At 41.3% G+C, this 19,868-nt stretch overlaps 1 protein-coding gene across 2 annotated transcripts in view; it reads right to left on the bottom strand.

Annotated features, from left to right (window-relative positions):
- ptprub (protein tyrosine phosphatase receptor type Ub) overlaps positions 1–19,868 on the bottom strand; it is a 167,573-nt gene that overhangs the window by 48,564 nt on the left and 99,141 nt on the right. For both annotated transcript variants that reach the window (XM_067601967.1, XM_067601968.1), the window contains exons 5-8: positions 12,806–12,921; positions 9,200–9,374; positions 6,222–6,515; positions 267–584 (exon numbers count right to left, since the gene is read on the bottom strand). In XM_067601967.1, the coding sequence (XP_067458068.1) occupies positions 267–584; positions 6,222–6,515; positions 9,200–9,374; positions 12,806–12,921 (903 nt within the window). The remainder of the gene's footprint in view (positions 1–266; positions 585–6,221; positions 6,516–9,199; positions 9,375–12,805; positions 12,922–19,868) is intronic.

The raw sequence follows: 19,868 nt of genomic DNA, 5'->3' as shown, positions 1-19,868 counted from the left end.
GTAACTATAGCTGAAAATAAATGTAGTATGGGGTAAAATATACAATATTTTACTCTAGAATTAAGTGGTATAGAAGTTTAGCAAGAAGTGATTGATTCAGTATACAGAAAATCTAACTAAAAAGCATTTTTCTATGTAGGCGAGTAAATGTATTAATGTTCAGGTGATGGTTTCTCATACCATTTTGTAATGCCACTTTTCATTCTTTGTTTTTTCTGTCTTTTCTTTCTACACTATCTTTTCTGTAACCTCCTCCTGGGACTTACTGTCCTCCTCAGTCTGGAAGTTGACCTCTCTGCCCTCTTTCTTCCCCTCTGGGTTGGCCAGTGACAGGCGGACATGGATGCCATGGTAGGGTGGCAGATCACGCAGTGTGAAGCGTGAGGCGTTGTGTTCCACTGCCAGGCACTCTCTCACGGTGGTGTTGTGGCCTCCGCCGCCTCCCGCCGTGGTGTAGCGGTAACACAGGGACACTGAGTAGGTGTGGCAGCGCGTCAGATTGAACGCCAAATTCTCCCACTGCAGGGACAACTGCCTGGGCTGGATATCTGTGGCTGTGAGGCCCCGTAACGCACGCATGGGCTCTGGGAGGGAGGAAGATTGAAGAAAAGGAAGAAAAAAAAGAGATCACTGAGTAATAAAGAAAGAGATGCAGTGATAAAATTTAAAGAAAAATAATGTAATTATCCATTGTAGCAATGTACTTAGAAAAGACCTGAAGGCACTATAGTGAATTTTAGAAAATGAAAACACGGGTAACTTGTTTTACTGTGAAATATTTGATTTCAGACAGAGCACCCAGCAAATGACAAATGTCAGTGATGTCCCAGGACTACCCTGGCAGTTTTTCAGTTGTTCCCCTCCTACATGTCGCCATATTGCCCCGTCACAACATGGAGGTCGTCAGTTTGCTGCCAGCACAACACACACACATCCCCAACGGCAGAGTGGGGACTCATGCCAATTGCGCTAATTAATCGGACAGGCTGTGGGTTGCCGTTGCTCTCCCACCAGTCCCCGCCTCCGTGTCGACTAGCAAATAGACTATCCAGTAGTTCTACTTCTTTGCCCTGAAGTTTAATCTACACACAAAAATGCCAGTGCTACACAAGGGCACTCACTTCCGCTGGTTACTTTTACTGCTGGGTCATTGCAATGGCCTGACGCATATTTTTAGAAGGGACCAAGTTAATTCTGGTCATTGCCGGGTTAACCCTGTCTTTCTCTGACTCAATCTAAAAGAACAACAGCGCTGTCTTTGATATCCCCCTCAAATGTAATGACTAGCTGAGAGATACAGAGAGCCTCTATACACAGAGACACAGACCAGCCAGTGTTCAGGAGGACGTCCGAACTGAAGAGAGCCAGAGTTAAGCCAAGGACATCCTCAGTATCAATGGAGGCATTTATCAGTGGCCATTATTAATATAATCAATGCCTTTTTGTCAAGCAATATGCTACATAATGTATTGTATTGCTTTATGCTTTTAATAGGGCATGTTGAGTAATGGGCCAGGGAGACGGGGAATGACAGCAGAGATATGGGGTACAGGGAGAGATCAGTGGAGTTTGAGGTTACTGGCCAAGGTCTTCATTCCTTCACTGACTCGCACACTCAGTGGGATTCTCACTGCAGCACAGATTAGTGCAGGGAACTTAAATAAGGTGGCTAATGCATCACCGAGCAGGGGCTAATGCACTAAAACAAGAATTATCTAAGAAAATGGATTTGAAGAGTGCTCTCTAGTTCTGCAAGGACACACATATATGCACACATTCACTGTATAAAATAGTCTTATTCACCCTTATCTCTGTATCACTCTCTTTTTATCTCTTTACCTGTCCCACCTACCTATTTTATGTGTATACATGCTCAAGCACTTATATGTAACCATGCAACCATTATCAGATACAACAGCCCTATGCCCACTTTCTTATGCATCTATTACTGCCTGGTGGTAGCAATTCTTTTGAAGTGAAATTTTATGACACTTCCAATCTATACTGAAGGCCTATGCAGTCACCAGCTTTCTCTTTTAATTTGCTGTCTGGCATCTCATACTAGATGGAAATATGACCAGAGCATTGATCTGAACCTCATCCAGACTAATGTGACGGCAGATAAATGGGTGGGCACAGTAATCTCAGTAGAGAAGTAGACTGCACCCAGCAAGAAATGTTAATGTTCCATTGTTCAGTGTGACTGAAGATTGTCTTAATGGTGCAATTGATAGTCTGCACAGTCTGAGAGCTAAATAAAGGGAGGCATTTAACTGCTGAGTTGATGAAAGCACCGCCAAAGAGGCCACAGTGTGCTCATTGTGGGTTTTCTCAAAGTGGACATTTGTGCCAGCCCCTTCCCCTTGCCTCGTCTTATTTGTCTGTGTGCCACGGGCACCCATTCTCTGGCACCCTGTGGCATGAAAACTGCAGTCTCCCCAACATGGCCAAAAGCCCAGAGCACCATGTTGATCCTTGGAGATTGGAAGTTAGAGTGGATGTGACAGGTTCTGCTTTATTAGCTCCCCTAAAACTGTGACATGGGACAGCAGCAGGACAGAGCAGCCGTGGAGGGGATCTGGACTGACTGTGTCAGACAGGAACATCTAAATTTATACAGACATGCACGCCTTTACTCATGTGCAAGCAATAACACAAGCGCACATAAATCCAAACATACCAAATGTGCACATATAGGGAATTCTGGCTCACAGAGTGGAAGACATGATGAACGACATGCCAAGAAAGGCAAAGCACTTGTATTTCTAATGTTCCTAATTTTAGTCAGGCTCCAGTGTTGGCTCCCTCTAACAGACCAAGAGCATTATGGGCAAGGCTTTCCAGAAGGTTCAGTGACCCAGCAGCAGGTGGAAGCCCATTAACGTAGTTTGGGGACCACCTGCAGTACAAATGCTCGCCTCTCCTCTGTGATTCACTTGAGGGTCTTCAAGCTGTGCTAATGCACCGTGCTGATAATCACAGCAATGCCTCATCAAGCACACCTGGATGGCCATCAGAGCCAGGCGGAGACCATGTTCACATTCACGGCCATTAGTTTTACAGCACGTCGGCAAGGCACAGCTTCTGGAGAGGAAATTCACTTTCCTCCTAAATTCCTCTTAAAAGAGGGTCCAAATATCCCTTCTGTTCACTGCATAATTACCACCTCCCTGAAATTACCACAACAACCCCACCATCTATTTTCTCCTGCTTAAACTTAATCAGGCCAACAGCAAGGGGGACGATCAGGATTCAGCGGTGGAATGAGGGGTCAGGAGGAGTAGTGTATAACAGATGGTTTGAAGGTTGGGTCAGGGGAGCTCTGGGAACCAGGTGGTGATTAGAGTCTCCTGGTGGGTCAAGAAGGTGAGATACACCCGGTGGAGAAGGTTTACATTGTTGCAGCTTACTGTAAGTTTATAACACATAGACACACCCAGGTAAGAACTGAGAACATTAAAGAAGCCACACAGGAGTCAATCAGACGCAGCTGCACTACAAAAAAACATCAAATTCAGCTATTTGTCACTCACAGTTTTGCAGCTACTGAGGGAAAAAAATACAAGACACAACAACTGGCAAAATTAATTTCACCTATACTTCTACTGTATTGAACTAGTACTGCATCTAAATGCCCTGTTTAACAGCTCAGCAAACACAGCAGCATTACTTATCCCACACATGGTTGAACAAGCTAATGTCACAGTGGTTGAAATGTAAATACATCATTAAAGGCTGAGTTTCATGACTTTCACAAACACCGATAGCAGCAACTGTGAAAGCAATTTCCGTACGTTGTGAATCCTCTCTCGCTTCAGTTCTCGCACATTTTTTACAGTTTCACTCTCTCTCTCTCTTTGAAAAACTACCTTCTCCCACACACACATCCCACTCCACACCCCCCACCCCCCGGTATTGACTTTCCTGGTTTTTATTGTGATTTTCTGTGTCTCATGAGTTGTGTGAGGGGTGTGCAGGGATTTGGGCAGGCGAAGGGGGGCCTGCGAGCTCACTCATGGTGCCTGATGAATGAGGGATGTCTTTGGCTGTTGGGAGAGGAGAGTGGCTTTAATATGTCATTGGAGAGGGGGCCAGGGAGGCTCTACTGGAGCAGGGTAGGGAGATATGTGAGGGATGGTGCATGGCAGGAAGCGACCGTTGGGCATAGAAAAGAGTGATGACCATGGAAGACACAAATCCACAGACTGCCTTTGGGTAACACAAAGCTCTCCATTTCACCTACCTGTGACTACTACGCACACATTACAGATGCAGGCAGCAGTAATGACTGCCATCTCTGTGTGCATCCGCATTAACACAGCACTCTTTGTGCTCTATATGTGTATATTATATTTAATGGCAAGAATGGGTGTGACCTCCTGGTATCCTGCTTATCTCTCTGGGTGTTCTGTGTCTGCACAGTGACAGATGACAGGGGTGCACAGATGTGAGCAGGCAGTACAAAATGTTCAATTAAATAAATCCTGATGGGAGGCAAACCTTCACCTTGAATGAGTGATTCGAATTGTAAATAATCCATATTTAAATATGTGTGCTGTGACACTTTTTCTGATTGAGTAGAAAAGATAAACAGGGAGAGGGGAGTGAAGTGAAACAGAAAGCAAACTAATATAACTGAAATAATTAGCCACTAATCACCATCTATTTTGATAAATGAATAATTGTTTAAGTCATTTTTTAAGGAAATCTGCTAAACATCTGCTGGTTCTTGGTTCTCACTTGTGAGTATTTGATTTTCTTTGTCATTTATGACAACGAACTGAGTTTCTACCAGTACGATAAAATAAACAATTTGAACTTTCCAAATTCAACTTGAATTTCCACTATTTTCTGACATTTTATAGATGAAAAATTAATGGAAAAAATAACTGTCAGATTAATGCAAAATAATCATTAATTACAGCCCTATAAGTGAATTATGTATGTACAGAGTTTACTGTCTATACTCTGTCCTTCAAATGTTAACTATCCTTCACTGCATACTTGTGTATACTATGATTGATACGTCTCCACCACTGTCACCTACAAATTCTTGTACATTTATTGTACTTGTCGTATGAAATTTCTATCTTCTTTAGTGGATACAGTGCCAAAGATGGCTGCTTTAGGCTAGCCACTATAGTCAGCCAGTTGTTATCTTTTAAATAACCGTCAAAATAATATTGCCATGCTGGCAGCAGAAAGTCTCCCCTTCAGTCTCCTCATCTCCAGAGTTCAGAGAACCCCAGTGATAGCAAAATGTGCCTTTTCTTATGAGATAAGTATATGCAGTGACTAAGTCAGAACTTGTCTATCAGCTCCTCTCTGATTGAATTTTAGCAGATTATCGTGACAGATGCAGCCCCATAATGCAAGACTCTTTGAAGTTACAGTGTGTGGCTGTTGGGCATCAGTACTTTGAGCAGTGGGAAAAATTATCTTTCATGAAATTACTTCATTAATTGCAAAGGAGATATAGTTATAGGTATTATTACTTTTTTTAATCTAGATTGAATGTATAAGCCTTTGCAATTTAGAAAATCACTGTGCAGCGTCCTTTTAGTGAATGAGTACAGATTGAATTAAACACCTATTGCCCCATGCTTGTGATTTCTACTGAACAGCCAAGTGTTCAACACAGTGCACATCCCTTACCCAGGGCTCTAGGGCACTGCATCACCTAAACAGTGTACACCGAAATTTCTCTAAGAACTACACGTTGCAAAATAGCTCCTTTCAGAGCAACATCTATGCCCAGTCAAAAACTGCCATCTCATATTTGGCAAAACAAACATAAAACCCCAAATGGGAATAGAGTGAATTGAGCCAAAGTATAACACTGTTGTAGACAGGGTATCTGTACAAACATGACAACATACTACAAGATTGAGATACAGATACAAATTCCTGGCCTGAAAAGATGTGAGTAATAAGATAAACAATCCTCCATGATCCTGCTTGAAACAAATAACATATAGATAAAGGCTGCATGGTGGGTAGTGTGTTTTCAGCTTGCAGTGCAGCAGCTACTGGCCAGTAAATAAATTGCTCAGCTATATGAAGTGAGTGTGTAGTTCATGATGATGATGATTGAGCGTTGCTACACTCTGAGCTCTACTATCTAACATAGCCTCCAATCATATGATACTATATGAAGACAGTACACTTTCATACCTTAGGGGACTCAACCCAATCCAATGTGTTAGGATCTGGAAGCTCACCTGCACACTTGGTCCTGCTCACTAGGGGAGGTCCAGGAGGACCAGTGCCTCCTTCTCCAGGGCGAGTCAAAAGCACACTGATGTGGTACTCTGTGTCTGGATCCAGATGCCACAGCTTATAGGTGACCATGTTGACTCCATGCACCTCTGACCACGGGGACTGGCTGGCGCGGTACTCAATCTCCTTCCTGATAATGGGGCCATCTCCCAGGATAGAGTTGGTGTTGAGCTGAATGATCAGGTAAGTGGAGCCGGCGCGCAGCAGCTGGGGCGGTGCAATGGGGGATGGAGGTACTGTCAGAGGAAAAGAAAAGTGTTTTTCATTCTCCTGCACAAACACATGTTTGTATTGGTAAAAGCATTTGCTTGCTTGCGGGCCCATAGTGCTGCTGCACAGTCAGGAGGTAAAGTTGTGGTATTAATTTCACTAATCAGTTCTAAGCAAAAAGATTTCTCACTATGCTAAAGCCCACTGAGTCTTAAATGAGTCCCTAGAGACTGCGAGATGTGAGCAGGTCAAACTGCGTTCAAATAGCAGATTAGTCATACCCATTAACAAGGCATTCCGAGCCTTTCATACATTTTAGCAAAGTAGTGAGTGAAAAAACAGGTGTGCACACGGTGCATTGAATGTGTATGATCTTTGTAACTGAGATATTAGGTGCTGCACATCTTTTTCTTCTACTGAGTGTTCTGTCCTCACAGTTGGTCACCACTCCGAAAGAGGAGACTCTGAATCACTGTCGGTAAAGATTGCCAAAGCAAGGATTAATTTCAGTGCCCACCGGTCAAATGTCACTTACTGGCAGATCCAAGCCACTGAACAATTACACGGGCAACAGTGTGAGGGAGGGAAGGGAATGCAAAAGAAATGAGAACAAAGCATGAGAAAAGATCAGAGTTAGATCTGTGGCTGTGACTAATCTGTCATTCCTGCAAAGGCGCCTCTGTCTTTTATGGCCCTCTTCTCTAAGGGATTTCGACATTACCAGCACCTCACCTCTTCTCGCTGCTGCTTCCCTTTGCCTTTCCTTAGCCTGCAGCAGCTCATCTTTGTGCTGTCAATGACTGCATCCATAATGAAAGGCCAAATTTAGGCCACAGGCAAGAAGCCAGTGGGGTGAAATTTAAAACAACTCACTCATGTCCTACACAGTTTAGGTTCACAGTTCTGGAAACTATGCTAGAGGTTTTCCTTCTATTCATTTATTTTGTTTATTTTACACTATTTTTCCTCTCGGTATATTATTAGTATTCTTTTTCATTGTTTTTCTCCAAACACAGAGCTATTCTGAAACTAAACATTGCTCTCAGTGCTACTTTCTGTTTAATTAAGGATTTCTGTGCACTGAGACTTATGCTTTAACAGGCTGTAAATCCCTGAAAACACATCTTCAAATGTGCTCATGCAGGATCAAAATATAACAACTAGAGGGCCACAACAAAAGCCAGAGATGTGCAGTACCTTAAGTAGAAAGATGAAAATGATTTATTCATTGTGTGGACATGTTGCGGTTTTCTATGGGGCAATAAGAGACTTCCATTCTGATTCCTGCATGCAATCTACAGTCCTGAAATGAGTGGATCCAACTCATTAAGGGGATGATTAGGCTCTTCGAGCAGGGCAGTAGGGGGAAAAGGGATTTATGAAAGTCTTGTTAAGGACTCGCTGTCAGCTCCTGTGAAATAGATTGCAGAGTTACAGCCAGTTGACTCGAATATGACTGCCATCACATCATCTACTCATGGCAGAGAATGAGCTGTGCCAAAAATAACGTCTTTGTCCTGATTATAAAAAGTAAGGAACGCCACTACCGCATGAACACAATAATACTTATTTGCTGAGAGTATGAGTACAATAAATGGGATTTCATGGCCTTCTGTCAGAGCATTCACTGACTCCTGGTTTACTGGCAGCTGCTGGTAAAAGGGTTTATTAGCAATTTGGCAAAAGAGCTCCATTGCATTAAGTACCAATCAGTCTGTATCACAATACTCCTCCTAATCGATACTTCTACATCTATGAAAGGGATTAACTTTGTGCCTTAACAAAAGAAAACACTTTCTGCAATCTTCTTTTCTTTTGCCCTTGCATGAGTCTTGTAAAAAGTATTAATATGAGCAGCATACATTACAGTAGAGGACAAGGACAATGAGAATCTTGCTCTTCCTTATTTCTCATTCTCATCTTTCCCTTTGCTGTGGGCTGGAGATTGTTATGCCATCAAACCACCCTACAGCCATATCATTACTATGCTGTCAAAGTGGTGTCAGGCTGTGGGGTTGGAGTGAGTAATGGGAGTAAGGTCACCATCTGTGGTACATGATATGACAGGGGCTGCAGGAGTCCAAGTCAAGTGAACAGCTTTTTGACAGAGAGCTGAAGAGCTGAGTATTGCAGCATGTTTGACAATTCCAGCTCAGAAAAACAACATGTCAGGAAGATTGTACGCGCCGTCCAAAGAGCTTTCATGTGTGTCGCGCGCCATACAATTTGCGATTAAGAAGTTTTGTGGAAATCAATTTGCAAGAGCTGTCTATGATTTCCACCATCATGCTCAAATGTTGTCCTATGGGTAATTTGAAATGTGTTCACACTAGTGACTATCACCATTTGTCATGATCAATTTCATTTTTAATTTCTACTTTGAATCACACGCAGTGATCAACTGTCACCAAAAGGAGCAGAAAATCATACATTATCATAGAAACAGATGGTTGGGATGACAGAAATAGTAGGGGAAGAAAGACAGAAAAAGCACATTAAAGGTGCAGTCTGTAGGATTTAGTGGTGTCAAGTGATGTCGTTGAAGATTGCAACCAACTGATAACCCCCTCCCTCACCCTCCTCTTCCAAGCTTGTAGGAGAACCTACAGTGGCCATGATTATACATTAATGGAGATATAAAGTTCTATATGAATATCCCCCTAAATCTTACACACTGGTCCTTTAAGGGACAAGGAAAACAGAGCTTTACCTTTGACGACGAGTTCAGCAAAGTTTGAAACCCCAGAGCCCTTGGGGGACTGGGTGACACAGCGGTAAAGGTCTTGATCCACTCGCTGGACATTGTCTAGCTGGAAAGATACCACAAAGCGCCGGTGACTCAGGTGCTTGACCGACGCCGTTGTTAAAATGTCCCCATTGTGTCTCTGAAAAGCAGGAAAAGACAGGGTCAGAGAAGACAGCATGGGTTATCATCTCCCTCTCTCTCTCTCTCTCTGTCTGTCTCTCTCTCACACACACACACACACATACACACACTCACACACACACACACACACAGGTACATGTCATCTCAAGCAGTGAATCACGTGCAATAGCTAAATACACAAAAATAGGCTACTAATACCCACACAATTATAGCTGTCTTGTGTACCGGTATGTGCAGTAAATTAAATACAAGCACACGATCATTTTTAAAGTGGTACTCCAGGTATTTATTATTGCACTTCCATAAATTTTGGAGACAAATTAAAAAAACAAATGGTCAAAATCAATGAAGCAGAGGCCAAAATGCCCTGACCTTAAGTCCTTAATTTGAGTCAAGCTCCTGAAACCTTGGATTCTACATTTCCCATATGCAACTCGATATAGTCTCTTTGTTAGACCTTTTTTGCTGGTAAATGCGTGCCTTTCAAATTCCATGCTCCCACTTTGAAATGAAGGCTTCCTGTGAAAAATGTGTATTCTTCCAGCCCCAGCTGAGCCTTTCAGAGCCACAGAAAACATTATACAACCATTTTCACAGGTTGAGACGTTCTCACTACAGCAACAGCAGTAAACTATGCTTTATATATAAAATTAGTGTTCTGTGTTCTGAGGACTTCTAGACTTCTGCGTAACCCTCTTTCAAAGTATGACTACATTCATTAACTGCAAAATTGAGTTAAGAGCGTGGATCTTCCATGAAAGATCACTGCATGTTTGTATAGTTAGTGTGGCTTTTTCATGTTATGCTGACAATAGAGTCAATAACAATTTTTATTTGTATTGTTATTAAAGATTTTTATTTCATTCTTGTCTTTTTTCTTTCCCTTCCGTCCTTCCTTTTTATTGTTTTTGTACTGTATTATGTTAATTAAATCAATGTTAAAGTAATAATTTAGTATGTTGTATATATTGATGTATTTGCTATTTAAAACATCCACTTACACCCACCGCCCACACCTCCCATAAACACACACACACACACACACACACACACACACACACGCACCCGAGCACTCATTACCTAAAGTATTACCTAGCCCTCATATGCAGTTATTGCCCAGTGAACTCCCAAGACACTAAACTAATACTGTAACAAAACACACTTAAATTATTGCTATCTGGGTCAGTTCTTATTAGAGCTCTGTGATTAAAAAGGAGGACTGTCCAATTGTGTGCCATTTAATTAGAATGGCAGGACCATCTCTCTGATTTAATCACACAATATGACATCACAATATGAATCAGACATGCTTTAATAAAAACAAATGAAATCTTGTTAAAATAATAGTGATTATGGGGATATTACATGTCATAATCGTCGTCCCTTGATGCAGCACATCTAAAACCTCACTTGTCCTCGGTGTGCAAGGTTATTGAACCAAAACATTTAACTGCTCAGCCATTAGAATTAGGAGGCCGATGGGCTTAAATGCATTAAGGTTTAATCAGTTTAGTACATAAGCTGGATGAATAGCAGGATGTAGACTTTGTGTTTGGGTGTAATACAGTAGGAAAAGCTATGACACAACTGCATGTTTTAGCATGAAGCACCTGAGAAAGAAGATAAACAAAAGTTTAGGAGTTAGAACAGGAAGTGAGAAAAAAAGGGAGAATGAATGAATGTTGCATGATGCACCTTGCTGTTGCACCGTAAGAGGCATATCTTACATTGTTCCACACCATTAAAACCACTAGCATCCGTCAAGTCCGCATAGTCTCAACAAAATACACTGAATATGACATTTTTTTCTCATGTTTTCAGGCCATTCTCTTTGTGTGAAATGGTGGACATGAATCCTGATACTTGATCTGCCAGTTATAACAGAATCCAATGTATGTGAACATGCTGGGATTAACAAGGAGACCTTTGGGTTATGCTAGGCCATCCCTGCTTCTCTTGTGATTTGGGGCCTTAAAAACCCACAGGCCACACAAAGCTCTGGCCGAGCCTTTGCAAAAACAAACACATAAACACACACCCGCTGATCAGGGTTAAGCAGGCAACAAATCTTGAGACTGCAGAAAAAACTCTCAGTCATACACTCCTGCAGCCTCACTGCATCTCTAATATCTCCTTTTCGCTACCTTCTGTGTGGATTATGGAACAGAGGCAAGGGAAATCAGGATAAATCAAATAAACGTGAGATCACTTCATGTTACGTAAACAATCTGGCTGTAACTAATTGGCGAAGAAATGACAAAACGATCTGTTAATCTGGCAGGCCTGTGCAGCCAAGACTGTGCTGCAGCTGGTACGGCAGACACAATGAACACGAAAGGGCACAACAACAGAAAACAACAATGATGTGAGTTCATATGGAGAAAACACACATGTGGAACAGACAGAACAGACAATGAGACGGTGAGGAGGACAGGAAGAGGTAGAGGAGAGGCAGGGAAATAACATTCCAGAGGCCTGGAGCTCTCATTACAGCAGGCGCCTGTATGGTTATGCCAGCTAATTACCCAAAGCATTTGTCTTCATCCTTGTGTTGTGACCAAATGGGTAGTTTGATAAAGTGCTCAGAGAGGTGGGAATGAGGACACTTCAATTACATAAATCACAGATATCCCAGTGTCAAACAATACAGTCTGTTTGCCTAAGGTCAACCATGATTAACACTGGCTGTGGTGGGTGGTAAGATGTTGGCAAAAGAAGTGAATGTGTGGCTGCGCAGTAATTGCAGAGTGAGATGAAAAAAGAATGGAGCCCTTCAGCACAATGACGTTTACAGCGCTTTTATCAGGGCTACATAAAGACCACAGGGCTATTCCCACCAGAGGTAAGGACTGTATGGTCTATCTGACCTTCACAGAGCAAACCATTCTAGATGAAAAGACAGATAACTAAAACACATTGCATGATTTGAAGAAAAACAGGAGGTGGTAAAGAAAGTTAAGAACACTATGATCCTACTGTATAAGCAATGTCACTTTTCAAAGGCAGTGAAGTGAGGAGGCTTCCAGGCCTTCATGGCCTTCACAGAATTAGAGCATTGTCTACAATCTTTATTTAAACACAAAGACATCTGGGACATTTAATGATTAAAAAACAAAGAAAACTTTGTAGCTGTGGTTATTTATGGTAACTCCGTCTACTTACACATGCAGTTGTGTATGTAGAGTTCAGTTATACAACGTGATTTGTAATGAAGCTGTTAACTTAATGATTTACCTTAAGGGCCCCTAAAATATAAAGGAAGGGTCCATACAAGTGTGAAAACAACCACAACTTGTTTTTCTGTTGTACTGTGTACTGTTGACTGTTTTGGTAAAAAAAAAATGTGAAGGCCTTATTTTGGAGAAAAAATCACACATCTAAGTCAGAGACACAGGTTCCTCTAACTATAAACACCATTAAACCACTGACCTCCAGCAGGAAGTTCTCAGCCTCTGATGCCCTTCCAGCAGCAACACACTGGAAAGTGGCATTTTGCCCAGCATTGACCTCCTCATCGCCTAGCCTGGAGAAGTGCGGCGCCTTATCTAAAGAGACAGACAGGGAGAGAGAAACACAGTGAGATCAAAAGACTCCATTACCTTTCAGCCATGCACAATACCAGTCAGCTACAGTACATATGACAGAAGGCTTTTTGTTGGGTTTTTTTCTTTTTTTTCAAAAATATAAACAGGGATTTCAGTCATTTCTGCTTAAGAGAACGACTAGCTTTGTCCAGTGTTTGATCATTATTAACTGCATATCATTCACCAAGGACATGAAGCATTCATACATGTTCAGTTTGAAATGGCTTTTAACTTGAGGACTTCAATTCATTCATATTCAATTCACTGTGAGTTGTTTTCATGAAAGTTAATGAATAACAATTCAAGATAAGATTGCACTTAGGTCATAATGATGCATGTAACTTTTAGCTTTTGTGCATGTTTGTGTATTTGTAATAACAGTGAGGGATCTGAGTCATTGGTTTCCATTTCCAGAACCTCCATAAGACAACAGTAGTTGTGTGGATATAGTCCATCAATACAATTAAAATATGGAACAAACAAAAGTATTGGATTTTTTTTAATGAGATGAAAATATGTAGCAAAGTGTGTATTAGTGTGTAAATGTATGTTTAGAGGGGTCACTCAGTGTCCATTACCAAAATAACTTGCTAATAGACAACATCAGATTAGAGGCAATCTATAGATGAGCAGAATGTGGGAATGAGTCTGCAGAAGAAAAGCCACAGAGCAAGCATCAGTCCTCCACATTTTGACTAATAATGTCCCAATATGCTGTGCGGAGCTGCCAATGAGTCAGTGTGTGGGAGTAGCCTTCTCTATGGGCAGAAATATGTGTCACTAGAAACTGAATTTGAATCATTTATATTTGAATTTTAATTGCTCAATTTAAATAATTGCATTAAAAAACTGAATTTGAATCACATAATTTGAATTTGCATTGTTTAACTTGAATAACTGCATTGAAAAATTGAATCTGAATAGTATAATTTGAAATTGAATTTATTAGTTTGGAGGATCAGTGAGGTTCAAATACAGTTTCAGAACAACTGAATTCAATTTCATAATATTACATTCAGTTTCAAGTTTATTGGAATTCAGTGCCAAACTAATAAATTCAATTTCAAATTACGCTATTCAGATTCAGTTTTCTTTTTTTTTATTATTAATATCTTTATTAAAAAGTATGGCACATGAGAAGAGGAAACTATATCAGCCTAACAATGACAATCACAGAGCATAGGAACATAACAACAATGTATAATCAAAGTACAGTGCATCTCAATGGATCAAAGAAAAAAAAATTGTCACAACCCAGCTTTAGGAAAATGAATCCTCAACAGTACCTTCAACTGTATGAGTGTGAGACGAGCACAAACTGAGCATGTGAATTTTGTTAAGAGCAACATCTCACCAGTCATCCTCCAGGTTCAAACCCAGTTCATGCTTTCAGGCAGCCTTGAATTTGGTAGCTGGTAAACTGTCATAAGACAGGAGTTTGTGATAAACCTTCAAAATGAGTGACTTTTGAAGGGGATCAGAGCTAAGAAACTCGTCCCACAGTGGACTCGGAGGTGAGGAGGGAAAAGCTGGAAACAAAGATTTAATGCAGTGTCAATTTGAAAGTATTGAAAGAGATTAGAGGATGGGAGATTAAATTTGCTTGATAGTTCTGCAAAGCTATGCAAAAATACCACCCTTATACAGGTCTTCAAAAACTTTTAGGCCTTTATCATGCCATGCAGAGAAGGTGGAGTCTGTAAATGTAAGTTGAAATAAATTATTCCTCAGTGAAGGAGCTAAAGTAGATGTTGAAATAAATTTGAAATGCCTGCTAAATTGGCACCAGATTTTGAGAGTGGAACTTACCACTTGATTATTTGTAAAGCCAGAAGGGTTGGTTGGAATAGAAGAGGCAAGTGAGCCATTAGGGAAGATAACACACATGACTGCGCCTCAACTTACACCATGGCAGATCCGTTGATTTAAACCAAAACAAAATTTTGTGGATGGATGCTGCCCAATAGTTAAGTTGGAAAATTGGCAGAGACAATCCTGCAATGAATTTGCATCTCTGAAGTACTGATTTACAGATTCCGGGTGCCTTTCCGCACCATAAAAAGCCAGAAGTAGCTTGATCAATTGTCTTAAAAAAACGTTTTGACAGGAATAGGGGGAGACATTGGAACATAAACAGGAATTTATGCAAAGAGTCAATTTTAATTCTTCAATCAATGTCAGAGGTAAACTTCCCCAACTTTGAAGGTCAGATTTAATTTTGGACACTAAAGGGGAGAAATTGGTAGAAAAAGGGAGGTAAACATTCTGGTTACATTGATCCCCAGGTACTTCAAGCCAGAGGGGCTCAATTTAAAAGGGATATCAGACTGTTTAAGTTGTAATGCCGGGGCATTGATAGGATAGCATTCACTCTAGGAGATATTTATTTTATAAGCTGACAATGACCCGAATCTTTGAAGGATGGATAAAATTGCTGGTACAGAATGGTTTGGGTCTGAGACATACAACAGTAAATCATCAACGTAAAGTGATAGCTTAAATTCCATGCTCATTGTGATATCCAAGTAAAAATGGAAGAGGACCTCAGAAAGATTGACAAGGGCTCTATTGGTAGTGCAAACAATAAGGTGGATAAAGTACATCCCTGTCACATGCCATCACACAAAGTGAAAAAAACTGGACTGAATGCCCCATACTAGCTTGGGGGGATGTATGTATATCCATGAAATAAATACATTTCCCAGCCCAAATTTACTTAGTACAGTAAGGAAGTAGTCTAATTCAACCTTGTCAAACTCTTTTTCAGCCTGAGATAACTATTTTGGGGGTTGTTGTTGTAGTTTTAGAGTAAATAGAATATTTAAGAGGGTACTGACATTATAGCACAGCTGGTGCCCCTTTATAAATCCAGTTTGTTCATCTGAAACAATAGTTGGGAGAATATTTTCCAAGCGGATGGACGAGAGCCTTAGCAAGGATCTTAGCATCCACATTTTTTAAGGAGAGAGGTCTGTAAGAGCGGCAGAGATTTGGGTCCTTGTCTTTTTTTAGAAGCAGACTTATGAAGGCTTGTCTTAAAGTAGGAGAGAGAGATCCATGCTGCAGTGATTTCTTATGCAATAGTGGGGCCAGTTTAGCCTGAAATCTTTTAAAAATTCAACTGGAAATCCGTCGGGGCCAGGAGCTTTATTATTTTGCATACTTTTCATAGCAAGGGTGATTTCCTCTACAGTTAATGGTGAATCGAGTTCTTTAACAACATCTGGGTTTATCACACGGACATTGAGACCAAGAATTCATTTCAGTGGTGTCAGATGGAGATTCAAACTTACATGAAGAATAAAAAGAGCAAAAGACAGTTAATGGTGGTAGGGTCCCTATGCAATGTGCCTAGTCAATCTTTTATCTGAGGGATCATATGTGAGGCTGCTTGGCGATGTAGTTAGTGAGCCAGGAGTCGGCTTGCCTTACCGCCATGCTGTTAGTATGTGGAGCACAAACATAAAAAAAGGCACTCTGCATCAGTAGTTGAGATGAGATCGAATTCAGTCTGCAAATCAACACAGCCTTTAAGTAAACTGGGGGAGAAGCAAGCAGCAAGTTGTTGGCTAAATTTTCTAATGTTAATAGAGAGCTTTTGCATTTTGGCTTTACAGGTTTTATTCAAAAGTGCAGAGTAGGAGATAATTTGACCATGTAGATACGCTTTTAGTGATTCCCACAGCAGTGAGCAAGAGACAGGTTCAGTCTCATTCTGATTACTAGTAATAAAGTCATCAATTGAGGCAGCAATAAATTTATTGAATTTATCATCTGAGTAAAGCAAGGTATTGAACCTCCATGATGCTGAATACTGGAGTTGTGGGAAAAACTGAATATCTAAAGAAAGAGGGGCATGGTCATAAATAACAGTAGGATAGTAATTAATGGTCATCACTTTGGACATCAGTCTGACATCAATGAAATGATAATCAATCCAAGAGAAAGACTGATGCATCTGTGAAAAGAAGGCATATTCCTTGATGTGGGGGTTGTAGAATCTCCAAGGATCAATGCAACTATTCTGGGACATGAAATCAGAAACTGACAATGGCGGTCAAGGTTCGTGGATTAGGGATTTAGTCTGACCTGGCCCTTGGTATACATATAGGTTTCCTGCAGAAACACTAGGTCAGCTTTGAGTAGTTTCAAATGAGCAAATATCCTTGATCTCTTAATTGGGCGCCCCATACATTAAATATTCCAGCTCACAAACCTCACAGAAGAGCCAATATGTGGAATGAACATGGAGCCCCACCTCTACCCCTCAAAAAAGGAGGGAAAGAAAAGATAACAAAAAGGGAAAACCAACATAAACCACTAGCTGACAGAACAGTCCGAATACCAAAGAACCAAGTCCCCTCCCCCCATAGGACTGGCATCGACCCTATTCCCAAACGATGGAGAACCCAGGGCTAACCCCACAGGGAGTCAGATACCTATCATACATGCTTACGGCTTTTTACCTAATGGTAATAGTTAGGCTTAGGTTTGGGCCCCTGCAAACTTAATGATGAACAGCAAGGCACAAATCAACAAATCCACGTAAAAGTAAAAACCACAGACCGTATATAGAGGTAAAAGTAAAAACCTCAGACTGTATATAAAGAGGTAAAGTAAACCACACACTGTGTATGGAGTAAAGAATTAATAATTGTCTATACTAAATGAGAGGTAACGTGACATCATCAGCATATTTCTTTCTCAGTTCTCTTACTTGCTCAGTGTCCTAATGAATGCTCTGGCATCTTCTGGTGATTTAAACTCCTTCTCAACACTGTTATGTGTAACACTGAGGTGCGCCGGGTACAGCAGTCCAAATTTCATGGAGCTGGCACCGGATGTCAATGAAGCCAGCTCGAGTGTGGGCCATCTTCGCGGTGAGATCGGGAAAGACAGAATGACCATGTCCCCAATCTTGACCCATTGTTGGGCTCAAACTCACCACAGGATATCAACACAGTCCATATGATAATGTAGTCGAGCAATTATGGGGCAATGGTGCTCACCAGGTTTCGGCTTTGGCTGGAGAGTACAATGAGCGTGGTCCATGAGGGGCTCTTTCTCAAGCTTAAAAGCCTCCTTGAGCAGAGTAGAGATAGCCGCTGCAGTGGAGGAGTTGGGTAAATCCTTGGGAATTCCCACCATCCTTATATTGTTGCACCGTGATCTTGCCTCAAGATCACCTACGGTATTCTTCAGAGCATGTACATTGGACTGGATCTTCATAATACTGACAGATAACTCTGATTTCACTGCCTGTAGCTCTGTCTTGATGAATGATAAGTTCTCGCTCAAGGCCACTTGAAGCTTAGTCTTGAAAATAACCACCATCTCATTGCAAAGGGAAGACAGCAGGTCGGCCTTGAAATCGGAGGAGGCTATACCACCTGTTGGTACAGCAGCTCTGTCGCAGAGTCCCGGAGGAGTCGCTACGAAGCGGGGATGCGGCGTGTAGAGCAGGCCACTGTGGTTGTACAGATGAAGTGATGAAGTGAAGTATTGGCTTTTGCAGGCATTTTGGTCAGCAAGAAGTTGAAGTTAAAGTACTGGGTAAAAGTTACACCAAAAAAGTACAAAGCTGTGCCTAGAGTATGATTTTTTAAAGGTTATTGCAGGAGCCCCAAAAATCATTTCCTAATCCATTGATCACTACACTGGAATTCCCAGGCTCAGTTTTTCAATGCAAATTCAAGTTATGTGCTTCAAATTCAGTTTTTTAATGCAATTATTCAAATTGAGCAATTCAAATTCAAATATAAATGATTCCAATTCAGTTTCTAGTGACACATATTTCTGCCCATACCTCTCACCCAACTCCGTGATTAACAATAGAGCAGTGAGAACCAGACCCCTGTAGAGCCAAATCACTGGGTAAACCCCAGCAGCACTGCCTGCCATCTCTGAGAAATGGGGAAGGACACGTCAACATGTCACTCCAGATGACTGACAGGGAGAGATGGCAGAGCAACAGTGAAGCTGAAGCATTAGGGAGAGGCAAATGTTTGGGTCTCACTCATCTCCTGCTTGGTTTTGCACAACACTGTTTTGCTATCTAGCAGAGGGGTAAGATGACAATTTGTTGATCCTGTTTGTGTACAGTAAGTAAGTGCTTGCATTTGTATCCTTTGAGGGACTCTCCCTCCTAAGGTTAATTCATAATTCGTGCCTGAAAGCCAAACAGAAACAAACACCGAAATGAGTGTGAATAGAGAAAAAACAGACCCTACTGTTGGCAAGAACAACGGTGTTATACAGCTAAATGTGTCAGATCTTATCCTCAGGACTCTTTAACATGATAAATATTTCATTGGACTGCAACACTGGCTCCAGAGTCAAAGACTACGACTCGGGAGAATACAACAGAAATGTCAACCAAGCTTTAACCAGAATTCACAAAAAAGAACTTGTTGAACTTTTATTTTATTTATTTTTTTACTATGCGACACTTCCCTTTGCTTTCTTACTCCTTCCCTCGCACTGTTTGCTGGCAAGGAATGGAGGCTGGCCATGTGCCACATCATAAGGCACGCTCAGGTCTTGATGAGAGTCTTAATTATTTAATAGCCACAGTGGGAGCATTCAGAAGATGCCATCTGCTGTCTCAGGGAGAAACAGGGTGGCTGACTGAGTATACATACAGTAGGGGCATGAACCAAACTCACAGCCGGTGTTCATCTAATGAAATCACTGGTGGTATCCTCTGTAACATGACATCCCTGGAAAGTCCATCTCAACTAGGATCCAAACACTCCTGTGTTAACAACGGGGGATATATAAATATTAATGGGGAGATAACGCTGAATCCCCTTGAGAGAAAAATATCCTTCAAGCTTGTGTCAGTTATATAAGTCACTTGAAAGCAGTGTGAACCACGGGTGTTAAATGTGCTATGAGCTGACAAGAGC

Source organism: Thunnus thynnus, chromosome 10, assembly GCF_963924715.1.
Source record: "Thunnus thynnus chromosome 10, fThuThy2.1, whole genome shotgun sequence".
Taxonomy (NCBI): domain Eukaryota; kingdom Metazoa; phylum Chordata; class Actinopteri; order Scombriformes; family Scombridae; genus Thunnus; species Thunnus thynnus.
This window is presented reverse-complemented; position numbering and strand designations above follow the sequence as displayed.